General features: G+C 41.4%; 1 protein-coding gene across 4 annotated transcripts in view; it reads left to right on the forward strand.

The window, feature by feature from the left end:
* TAX1BP1 (Tax1 binding protein 1) overlaps positions 1-12,589 on the forward strand; it is a 64,082-nt gene that overhangs the window by 38,488 nt on the left and 13,005 nt on the right. For all 4 annotated transcript variants that reach the window (XM_059712645.1, XM_059712646.1, XM_059712648.1 and 1 more), the window contains one exon: positions 1,790-1,861. In XM_059712645.1, coding sequence (XP_059568628.1) covers positions 1,790-1,861 — 72 coding nt within the window. The remainder of the gene's footprint in view (positions 1-1,789; positions 1,862-12,589) is intronic.

Here is a 12,589-nt window from a genome sequence, read left to right on the forward strand (position 1 = left end):
ACAAGGCAAACCGTGATGAATAAGTCGGAGTTCTTTACGACTATTTTGAATTAAGAGTTAGACATATGGAGAAACCAGACCTTTGTAAGACCCAGTGGAGGGGGGAAGAAGCAGAGCTAGGAAAAGAAAGCCATAGCATTCTAAGCCAACAGATAAGCGTTGTTATCCTGTATAATAAAAGCCCAGCAACCGAATGGCAGAATGACCAGAATGACCAATTGACCAGTAGCTATGACGTGCACTGACCATCAGAGGGCAGATGCTCAATGCAGGAGCTGCCCCCTGGTGGTCAGTGTGCTACCACAGTGGGAGCGCCGCTTGACCGGGATGAACGGCTGCTCCTGCTGTGAACCCTGGGCCACGGGCAGGAACCTGGGCTGAGATCGTTGACTCCTCACCCCCTAGCCTCCCCCTCCTTGCTCCTTGCTGCCTCCTCGCTCCTTGCTGACGCCTCTGGGCACCTGCAGGCCTCACAGTGCTGCCTCTGGGTTTGCAGAGCTGACCCTGGAGGCTGGGAGCCAGGTTCATGACCGCCGTGGGACTGAGGCCTACTCAGCTGCCTCTCAGTGCTGTTGTCCCTGAGCCTGGCCCTGACTGGGTCCCCTGGAGGGGTGAGTGCTCCGGCTCCATTGAAGATGCAGGACCAGGGAGCAGCCACTCAGAGGGTGGGTCCACAGCTGCTTGGCTGACCGGGATGAGCAGCGCTCCCACAGTGGGCTGATTCCTGAAGGCCACGCTCCCCACCAGTGCATGGGATTTGTGCACCAGGCCTCTAGTATAAGTTTGGAGGTCAGAAGTAGAGAGCATCATCTGGGAACTGTAGTGGAGTAGATGAGACTTAAAAGACAGATCAAAGCCAAATTTGGGTGCATTTTGCTGTTCAGACTTTTCTAGGGAGAAAATGGACCCAACTAGAGTGGGTCTGGTAGTGCAGAGAGGATTTATATGTGGGAAGGGTTTTTGAAGGCAAGAAAATGAGGTGGAAATATTCTTAGGATGAATTGCTACCTTCCTTGGTCACTTACCATTGAATTGGACATGAATTTATCAAGGAAACCTTTGGAAGACATTCTTATGGGAAAAACTGCTGAAGAGTAATCTTATTTGTATTTGTATCTATAATGTTTATGCTGTAGTAGATGAACAATGGGTGGTTGAATGAATGAATAAATGAATGAGAATCTGAAAATTTTGGGGAGGGGAGAAAGAGGTGAAGGGAGAAGCATTCTAACATAATTCCTAGCTTCAATCACAGTAGGCTCTGAGATTGATAATATCAACAAAAACAAATTAAAACAATAGAAAAGTAGATTTGAGACATTTTGCCCCTTGCAGGGCAGAAAGATAGCAGTGAAACATGTCTAACCATCAATTAAAAAGTCAGATTTGGAACTTAAGAGTGTGGCACATGAGTTAATGCTTGTGATTTATTCCCATGAGGGTTATAGTTGAAAGCATAGAAGAAAGGGAGTTTTCAGAGAGAATATAGAGAGAAGCCAAAGAAGATACTTTGGGGAATAACGTATTTGTAATTGTGAAGAAGTGGACACACAGAGCATGAGAGAATGACAATGTTGGTGTAGTTTCATTTAAAAAGGAGAGAAGTTTTAAGAGTAAGGGAAATTGGTCAGTAATGACAAGTAATTCACAGATGTAAAAAATAAGAACCAAGGAAAACATATGGATATGGCAATAGCAGTTATTTTGACATAACAGTATAATATTTCTTGAAGTTTAAGGAGAGAGTAGATAATGAAAAAATTAATTACAATTTTTTTTCTTTATTCAGCTTCAGTTGGCAGAGAAAGACAAAGAAATAAATGGTCTAACTTCACATTTGGCAAACCTCTCCAGGGAGAAGGTATTGAACCATGCTCTTTAAAAAATGTTTTGTATGTAATACAGCTTTATGAAGAGACAGTTTTATAGTTCATGTGAGGGTGGTTTTTTAAAAAAATAGTTAATGAATAAAGAAAACACTGTTGAGACTCTTAGATGGAAAATGGTTTTTTGTTAAGTATTTTAAAATATTTTACCTCATAGTTTGAGAAAATGCTTACATGTTGAAACTTAGCTTAGTCTTTATATTTAACAATAAAAGAGATTTTACAATGTTCAAATTTAGGAAAATAGTAAAGAAATTTTAAAGTCTATATAATATATTCATCTGGTTTTCTTTTGTAACAGGAAATGCTTTAGAAGTTGTTAAATGATTTATAGCATGACCTAACATTCAATCAGAGCATACCTTTGTATTGTAAAAAATGCTTGTTTGTGGTCCTTTTGGGGGGATGTTTCTATTTCCTTTTAGAAGTCTATGAAGATAAAACTCTTTTTATAATACTACAATATTATTTTCTCAACCCCTCGCACCCCACTCCCACTGTGTTACATTTGCACACCGTGTGCAAAAGGAGTGGTGGGAAACTGCTGACATACTAATTTATGCCAAGGCAGTAGCATTAATAGTTACTGTAGTCATCCCAACCATGCATTCACAGTTTAAAAGAAAAAAAGCTGCTTTCATTTTAAGATGATGAAATAATAAAATAATTTTATTAAAGTTTGATCCTGGGGTATACATCTTTTAAATATTCTGTGTGATGAAATGGGAAGTACCCCCAAAGCACTTCTGTTGCCTAATGAAGTACAATGGTTATTTTAAGGTAAAGCACTTGGGCAATTGCTGGAGTTATAGGCTGAACTAGCTTCTTTTTCATGGCATATTATTTCTATTTTAAAGAATAACTAATAGAATTTGTTTTTTCAGACTAGGGCATATGGCAGACATTACTTGAAAAGAAATGAGTGAGCCTGTTACTTTAAGGAAAAAAAATTGATAGTATTTGTGTCAATGATAAAGTTCAATCTTATGAGCAAACTAGAATTTTGGGAACCTTATATCTGCTATCATAAGCTCGATACTTCCCAAGGCTTACAGACTTACTAATGAGATTGGTAATATTAAAACTCTGAGGTTAAATAACTATTTAGTGAAATGTGTCAGCATTTGGAAGATCTTCAAAATTCAGTGAACCAATCTGTAGTTTAAGTGACCAATGATAATATTCCAAAATGGTACGTGGTAAAAAATACCAACAAAACACCACTCAAAAAGTGCTAGATAGACCTCCAGGTTGGATGACATGACTGTGATAGGTGCAAAATTATGACTTTTCAAATCCATCACTTTCCTCCCTACATGTCCCTTGGCATTCCATAATGAGGAAGAACCTTCCTTTGCCCTCATTTATGTTCCAGCAACAATTCTCTGACATCAGTCAACTGGATAGACTACAATTCAGTTCATCTTGGACACCAACTATTCAAGTTATTGCAGACCCAGTTAAGGGTTCAGCCCCACGTGCTCCCTGCTCCCCGTTCGATATTTTGCTAGAATGAATCACAGAACTCAGGAAAATACTACTTATGATTATTACACTGTATTATAAAGTTGTATTATAAAGGGCACAACTCAGAAACAGCCAAATGGAAGAGATGCATAGGGGCAAGGTGAGGATGGAGAGCTGCAGAGCTTTCATGCTCTCCAGGCATGTGGCACTCTTAGCACAGTGATGTGTTCATCAACTGGAAGCTCCCCAAACCTAGTGTAAATGCTTTTAATATGGCGTCTCAGTATAAAAGTGTGATTAAATTGTTGGCAAAACAATTTAACTCCGTCTTCAACCTCCCTCCCATCTCTGGTGAGTGCTAAAATTTCTAGCTCTCTGTAATCATGTGCTTAGTCCTTCTGGTGACCAGCCCCTCCCATGAATCTATCTGAGGGTCCACCAGTAGTCATCTTGTTTGCATGAATTCAAGATGGTCTCAAGTTTAAAAGGACTTGTTATGAACAAGACACTCCTATGATTTAGTAAATTCCAAGAGTTTTAGGACTTGTGCCAGGAATTGGAGACAAAAACCAAATCGATTTTTTTATATCACAGAGTCTGTATATGTATGTAAGTATATATGTCTTTTTAATTTTTTTTGAGGGCCTGTGTCTATCCATCTCTGTCTATCTGCGTACCTACCTTCCTGCTTTCCTACCTGATAGATAATCATCAGTATAAACTCTTTTTAGTCAGTGGATTAGAATTTGTTACTGTTCTTAATTTGATGTTCCATAGTCCTAGATTTGGTTAGGGAGAGCACCTTCAAACTGTTTTCTGATATGTCTAGGTATCAAAAGAATGCTTTTGGTTTTTTGAGCACTTCATTTCTTTACAGCACTGCAAGATAGTCTAGCTCCTCTTATATATTTCTTACCTCATCTTTGGATTGGCTATTGTTTTATAAGGGAAAAGCTCTGGTCTCACTCTGAAAGCAGTTATTTCCTCAAGGAGGTGTGATTCCTTACTAATGAGAAATGGTACTTAGAAATCAAAACAATGGCCTAGGTGTGCACATTTTTACTGGTTTTTATTGCTTCTAGATTCTTTCAGTGGACAGAAGTAGGAAACATTTACATTTTAGATAAGAGTTTTAGTCCAGGTTCACAGGGTTCTTCCTTGCCTTCCTCGATTGCTATTTGTACACCTTGTCCACAGTAAGAATCCTGGCACCGAACAGTGTCAATATATCTGTTTAACAATTTGCTAAATCCAGTAATCCATGTAAAATAGTTTCAGAATTGCTCGCACCATACCACTGAGAAGGAAACCTACTAAAAATAGAATTCAAGATTGTTTGCAGTTTTTGTCCACTAGGCTCTCAGCATATTGTGTTCACTGGCTTAAAACATTTGTAATCTCACTTTCTGTTAGTGGGTTAAAAAACATTAGTAACCCATTACTAATGTTGTGGCCTCACCCCATAACAAAGAAACAGAATTTCTGGAGGATGAGGCCCAGAAATCAGGATTTTAAAAAGATTCCCAGGTGATTCTACTGTGCAGCCAAGGTTGAAAACCACTGATGTCGAGTCTCTTAGTAGTTCGCAAACTTAAACTTGCATCAAAACCACTTGTATTGCTATTAAAACACTGATTTCTGGCTCCCATTCCCAGAGTTTCTGATTTAGTAGGTCTGGGGTGTGGTTTGAGATTTGCATTTCTAAAAAGTACTTGGTGCTGCTGTTGTGGGACCACACCATGAAAACTGTTCTGGTCACCCAGGCCTTATAACTCTCCAATTGCTTTCTCCTCTCAGGGCCCTCATTTATGTCCTTTGCCAGGAATAGTCTTGTCTATAATTCTTTACTTTGTTAAAACTTTTTTTTTAAAGAAGAGTTTAAGCATATATGAATATAGAGAGAATAATAAATTCTGTTGAACTTCTCACCCATCATCAGTAATTGTTACTTTTGGCCATCTTACTTTATTTATCCAACCATAATACCCTTCCCTCCTTTCCTCAGTGATATTTTTTCAAGTATATCCCAGAATTCAAATTATTTCTCTCTCATTATTTATAACCATTCCTACCACTCTTGACTTACCCTTAAGTTCCAGATTAAATGACTCTTTCAGAGAGGCCTTCTTTGATCTCCCAGACTAAATTGGTTCATTCTAGGCACTCTGCCTGGGTCTGTTTTCAATGCTGAACAAAAAAGACTTAGTCCTAACTTTGTAAAGAATTGGGGTGGAGGTGAGGGTTCTGAGAAAAACTAGGGAAGAAGACAAAATTAAGCAAGGCCTTGGAATAGCACATAGAAATTATTTTAAAAACAATCTTTTGAAGTAATATAACACTATAGTGTCACCAGCAAAAAAATCACGAGTAACATAAGACAGCAGATAGAAAGTAAACTGGCCCTACCTTTGATGCATTTTATAGGGTGGGGTATTAACTGACAATAAACTGCTGATTCCTGTACATTTCTTATAACAAACGTTTTTCTAAGCAAATGCTGTAAATTATGTTTGCCCCATTTTGCTTATTCATTCAACAAATATTTAACTTAATAAATAGACATAATTCCTGTCTTCATGGACCTTACAATTAAGCAGAAGAGGAGGCAAATGTCCGATAAGTAAGCACATAAATATTAATTTCAAATTATAAATAAGTCCTATGAAATAAAAATACAGGTCCCAGGTATAAGTTTATTAGAGGAACTTAAGTCCAGCTGGTGTGGCTCAGTGGTTGAGCGTCGTCCCATGAACCAAGAGGTCACAGGTTCATTTTCCGTCAGGGCACATGACTGTGTTGCAGGCTTGATCTCCTGTAGAGGGTGTGCAGGAAGCAGCCGATTGATGATGCTTCTCTCATCAATGTTTCTAGCTCTCTGTACCTTTCCCTTTCCCTTCCTCTCTCTCTAAAAATCAATGAGAACATATTCAAAACAAAACAAAACAAATACTAATTAAAAATTTTTCAAATGTTCCTTAACACCAGATACCTGATTAGTGATTTTTCTGAATCATCATTTTTATATTTCCAGATGACCTACTTTCCATCTGAGAATGGAAGATTTTTCTATATATAGTAATACTTAAAAATAATTTATACACACACACACACACACACACACACACACACACACACACACACACACACACACTAGAGGCCCGGTGCACAAAAATTTGTGCACTCGCAGGGGAGAGGGGGGCCCTCGGCCCGGCCTGTGCCCTCTTGCAGTCTGGGACCCCTTGGGAGATAACGACCTGCTGGCTTAGGCCTGCTCCCGGGTGGCAGAGGGCAGGCCCAATCCCTAGGTGCAGCCCCTGGTCGGGCTCAGAGCAGGGCCGATTGGGGAGTTGGGGCGCCGCCCCCTGTCATGCACAGAGCAGGGCGATCGGGAGGTTGTGATGCCACCCTCAGTCACGCTCAGGGTAGGGCCAATTGGGGGGTTGGGGCACCGCCCCCTGTCACACTCAATGCAGGGTCGATGGGCAGGTTGCGGTGCCACCCCCTGTCATGCACAGAGCAGGGCCAATCAGGGGGTTGGGGAACTTCCCCCTGTCACTCACAGAGCAGGGCCCATCCAGGGGGGTTGGGGCTCTGTACCCTGTCACGCACAGAGCAGGGCCCATCGGGGTTGGGGCGCCGCCCTCTATCACCCACAGAGCAGGGCCGATCAGGGGGTTGGGGCGACGCCACTGACATAGGTCAGGGCCGATGGGGAGGATATGGCTCTACCCCGTCACACACAGAGCAGGGCCCATGGCAGGGGGGGGGGGGTTGGGGCGCCGCACCCTGTTACGCACAGAGCAGGGCCGATCAGGGGGTAGGGGCGCCGCACCCTGTCACACACAGAGCTGCAGGGCGATCAGGGGGTTTGGGCGCTGCCCCCTGTCACGCTGATCCCGGTGCTGGGAGGCATATTACCCTTTTACTATATAGGGTAGAGGCCTGGTGCATGGGTGGGTGCTGGCTGGTTTGCCCTGAAGGGTGTCCTGGATCAGGGTGGGGGTCCCCACTGGGGTGCCTGGCCAGCCTGGGTGAGGGGATGATGGCTGTTTGCAGCTGGTCACATATCCTTCAGGGAGGGGGTCCTCACTGGGGTCCGGTGCCTGGCCAGCATGGGTGAGGGGATGATGGTTGTTTGCAGCTGGTCACACACCCTTCAGGGTGGGAGTCCCCACTGGGGTGCCTGGCCAGTCTGGGTGAGGGGCTGAGGGCTGTTTTCAGGCTGGGGATGACTGAAGCTCCCAACCGCGCCTTTTTTTCTTTTTTCTTTTTTTATTCTGGGCCAGCTTTAGCTTTGAGGCTTGGCTCCAGCCCTTAGGCCTCCGCTGCTGAAAGTAGGTTTCTGGCCTTTGCTTACAATGTTGAGATCCTGCTGGCAGACTAAAGCAGGTTTCTGGGGTTGTGTTTCGCTTCTATATTTGTTACATAGTTGCATAGAGTTGCACCTCAGAGGCCTGCAGCGCCGGCGGGGAACGTTGGAGTCCTCCGTCACTGAAGCAAGCAAGCCTCATGTTAGTTTCAAGCTGCCTGGCTGTTGGCTGCCATCTTGGCTGGCAGTTAATTTGCATATTGCCCTGATTAGCCAATGGGAAGGGTAGCGGTCGTACACCAATTACCATGTTTCTCTTTTATTAGATAGGATATATATACACACACACGCACACACACATACATACACACACACATATAGATATAGATGTGGAATATATACTTACTAGTATGAATCACTAGAGGCCCGACACACTAAATTTTTTAAGGGGCTCGGCCCTCGCAGCCGCGGTGGCTTGCCTTGGCCCTTGCAGCCCTGGCTTTGTCTAGAATGATGTCTGGAAGGTCATTCAGCTGTCCGGTCTAATTAGCATATTACGCTTTTATTATTATACATCAGTAGAAATACAGCATTTCTACTGAAATGCAATAATAGCATGATGATTAAATAATGATCCCGAAGAACTGATCTTATAAAAATAATATAGACTACCATTTGTTTACCTTTTTGCTATAACTTAGAGGCTGCCTGGAAGTGATAAAAGAAAAAATTAGGAGGATTTTATACCTTGAACAACTTGTTCAGAGTTGAAAGTAATTCAAAACATTTAATGTCTGTTCTCCCTTACTCTCACAGCATCACATGTGGCAGATAAGAGCAATACATTGTTCCTTCTATTTAACAGTTGGAGTACGAATAATTTGTAAAACTATGGCTACTGTGAGACATTTTGGGGCCCTGAAGGAAAAAAATATATATTTTGGCACTCTTTCTAGCAAAGGAAAACCAGCAAAGCAAACTTGTGTTCCCTGGAACTGAAATTGTCAAAGAGGACTTCTAACAAAATCTATTTCTTAAATTGTGGAGGCTTTTTATTTTAGAGAACTGCAAATCAGCTTAATATTGTTTTGCTCAGGTAAGATAGCTACACTCATGTTAATGATTGTCTTTTAAGATAGGGGAGGAGATCCCACATGGGTTCTTTTTGAAAAATATTTTTTATTGATTTCAAGAGGAAGGGAGAGGGAGAGAGAGATAGAAACATCAATGATGAGAGAGAATCATTGATTGGCTGCCTCCTACACACCCCCTACTGGGGCTCGAGCCCGCAACTGGGATATGTGCCCTTGACTGGAATCGAACCAGGGACCCTTCAGTCCACAAGCTGATCCTCTATCCACTGAGCCAAACCAGCTAGGGCCCACATGGGTTCTTGACCAGTTTTGTTGCAAGGGTATTTTGACAGTCTGGTGAAGTCTATTTTCAGAAAATATTTTTAAATGAATAAAGCAAAATATATAGAACCACAAAAAAATAAATTCTAAGAAATAGTTACCAAATATTTTTTAAAATTTGTGATATATGAGTATATGTGCTTGCTTATTAAAATGTTAAATAAGGTTTAGTATGTCTATTTTCCATAATTTCAAAGTAGTGATGAATAGAATGGCTGTTTCGAGACAGTTGCAGTGACATATGAAATGAATGTATCTGTGACTTCTGTAGGTGACAGTTAAAGGTACAGCAACAATTGCTGTATTTTTTTTTTTGGCTACATTCATAAAGAAAATGCTAAATGTCAGTCAGAAGTTAGTGAAAAGATATTAATTTTCCCTCCCTTCTAAGTTCATGGATCTCCTGAATTCTAAACATGGACCCTTTGGGGGCAGGGGTGTTGTGAATGCAAATTTAAGAATCTTCTCTTAAGAGTTGAGACTTCCAGTTTGCCAAACAACCTAACCATAACTATTTTGGCCATGTCTCTTTATCCCACCTCCAGTTTCCCCCATGAGAAATCCAAGCTGCTTATTACTGGTCCTTTTCTTACCCTGCATCCTACTTGCAGAGGATTTATGCATTTTTTTATGGTAGAGGAGAGGATATTAACTTAGAGTAAATTCTTTATTAGGTCAGAACTCTCAATGAAGTTGCTTGACTGTACCAGTGCATGCATATAAATCTTTGCTGAAACCCTTGACTCCATTTATGTAGATTATTGTTTGCCTACAGAATAACTTAACCATACTCCTCTAATTAATTTGCCTAAACTTTTGCAGAAGTATTTTATCATCTCTAACTTTTTTGCTCCTTTTGTACCCTTTTTTTATTTTCTCAAATCATCTTTGAGATATTTTTTTTACTTTCTCTTTTGTTTCTATTCACAATTCTGAGCTATTATAAATAGCATGTTTGCAATTTTTGCAACATAGCAGGAGATGAGGGAGCATCTATTGAGGGACTGTTGTGTTCTAAACATCCCTGCATTTATCAGTAGCCCTCTGAGGCTTGGAGAAGATAAGTTCCTCAGGGTTATTAGTGCTGGAACTGGTGAGCAAAATAGGTTAGTCTGATGTCATGCTCTATCTCCCCTGCCCCCAACTTTTTAGTTTCAAGTATGCCCAGTATAGCTTTGCTAGATTAACCTTACAAAGACCAGTTTACCATGTTGTTATTGTTCAAGAACCATTAGGCCCATTGTAGTAAACTGTTATGACATAGATTTGGCACATTTGACCACCAGGCTGTCTTTTTAGCTACATCTCTCCTCCTCTTCATGCATCCTATGCTCTATCCATATCATTCACTTACCAATCCTGCAATATGTTACACATGTCTTCTGTACTCTTCATGTGCTTAGGAGGAGCTTTAAAAACAATCCTCACCCAAGTGTATGTTTTTATTGATTTTTAGAGAGGGAGAGGGGGAGAGAGAGAACATCTATCAGTTGCCTCCCATACCCACTCCAGTCATGCCCCAGTTGAGGATTAAGCCTGCAACCTAGGTATGCACCCTGATTGGGAATCGAACCCCCAACCTTTTGGTGTATGGAACAACGTTCCAACCAACTGAGCCACCTGGAGGAACTTTTTTTTTTTTAATCTTTATTGTTCAGATTATTACAATTGTTCCTCTTTTTTTCCCCCATAGCTCCCCTCCACCCGGTTCCCACCCTACCCTCTGCCCTTACCCCCCCTCCCACTGTCCTAATCCATAGATGCACGATTATTGTCCAGTCTTTTCCTGCATCCCCCATACCCCTTTCCCCCCCAAGAATAGTCTGTCCACTCCCTTTCTATGCCCCTGATTCTATTATAATCACCAGTTTATTCTGTTCATCAGATTATTTATTCACTTGATTTTGAGATTCAATTGTTGATAGATGTGTATTTGTTGTTCATAATTTGTATCTTTACCTTCTTCTTCTTCCTCTTCTTAAAGGATACCTTTCAGCATTTCATATAATACTGGTTTGGTGGTGATGAACTCCTTTAGCTTTTCCTTATCTGTGAAGCTCTTTATCTGACCTTCAATTCTGAATGATAGCTTTGCTGGATAAAGTAATCTTGGTTGTAGGTTCTTGGCATTCATCACTTTGAATATTTCTTGCCCACTCCCTTCCAGCCTGCAAAGTTTCTGTTGAGAAATCAGCTGACAGTTGTATGGGTACTCCCTTGTAGGTAACTGACTGTCTTTCTCTTGCTGCTTTTAAGATTTTCTCTTTGTCTTTTGTTCTTGGCATTTTACTTATTTATTTATTTATTTTTTAAATTTTTTTTAAAAAAATATATTTTATTGATTTTTTACAGAGAGGAAGGGAGAGAGATAGAGAGTTAGAAACATCGATCAGCTGCCTCCTGCACATCTCCTACTGGGGATATGCCCACAACCCAGGTACATGCCCTTGACCGGAATCAAACCTGGGACCTTTCAGTCTGCAGGCCGACGCTCTATCCACTGAGCCAAACCGGTTTTGGCGCTCTTGGCATTTTAATTATGATGTTTCTTGGTGTGGTCCTCTTTGGATTCCTTTTGTTTGGGGTTCTCTGTGCTTCCTGGACTTGTAAGTCTATTTCTTTCACCAGGGAGGGGAAGTTTTCTGTCATTATTTCTTTAAATAGGTTTTCAATATCTTGCTCTCTTCTGGCACCCCTATAATTCAGATGTTGGTATGCTTGAAGCTGTCCCAGAGGCTCCTTACACTATCTTCATATTTTTGGATTCTTTTTTCATTTTGCTGTTCCGGTTGGGTGTTTTTTGCTTCCTCGTATTTCATTTCTTTGACTTGATTCTTGCGATCCTCTAGTCTGCTGTTGGAACTCTGCATAATATCCTTTATTTCAGTCAGTGTATGCTTAATTTCTAGTTGGTCCTTTTTCATAACCTCGAGGGTCTCACTAGATTTCTTGAGGGTCTTACTACATTTATCGGCAGTCTCACCAGACCTTTTGAGGGTCTTACTAAATTTATCGGTGGTTTATAGAAAGTTCTTGAAAAACCTTAAAAGTGTGGTTTTGAACTCTATATCTAGTCATTTGCTTTCCTCCATTTCTGTCATTTGTGACCTGTTTCTTTGTCTCCACATTTTTTATGCTTCCCTGTATTGATAGAGTGGCTTTGTGTGCTAGGTGTCCTATAGGGCCCAGTGGCTCAGCCTCCCCAGTTACCTGAGGTGGACACTCTTGGTGCACCCCCTTGTGGGCTTTGTGCACAGTCTTGTTGTAGTTAAGCCTTGATTGTTGTAGGTATCACTGGGATGAATTGACCTCCAGGCCAATTGGCTGTGAGAGTCAGCTGTGTCTACGGTGGGAGAACTTCTGTTCTGAAGACCCTTAAGAGGCAAGACTTGCTTCAGTGGGGCTTTGGTGCTGACTGAGTCTGCCCCCTGAGTGTGTCCCTTATGGATCTGAGGAGTTTTAATAGGATGGTCCCACTCCCTCCACTGGGTACACTGGCTCTTGGATCTAAG

The sequence above is a fragment of the Myotis daubentonii genome, chromosome 10 (genome assembly GCF_963259705.1).
Source record: "Myotis daubentonii chromosome 10, mMyoDau2.1, whole genome shotgun sequence".
Lineage (NCBI taxonomy): Eukaryota > Metazoa > Chordata > Mammalia > Chiroptera > Vespertilionidae > Myotis > Myotis daubentonii.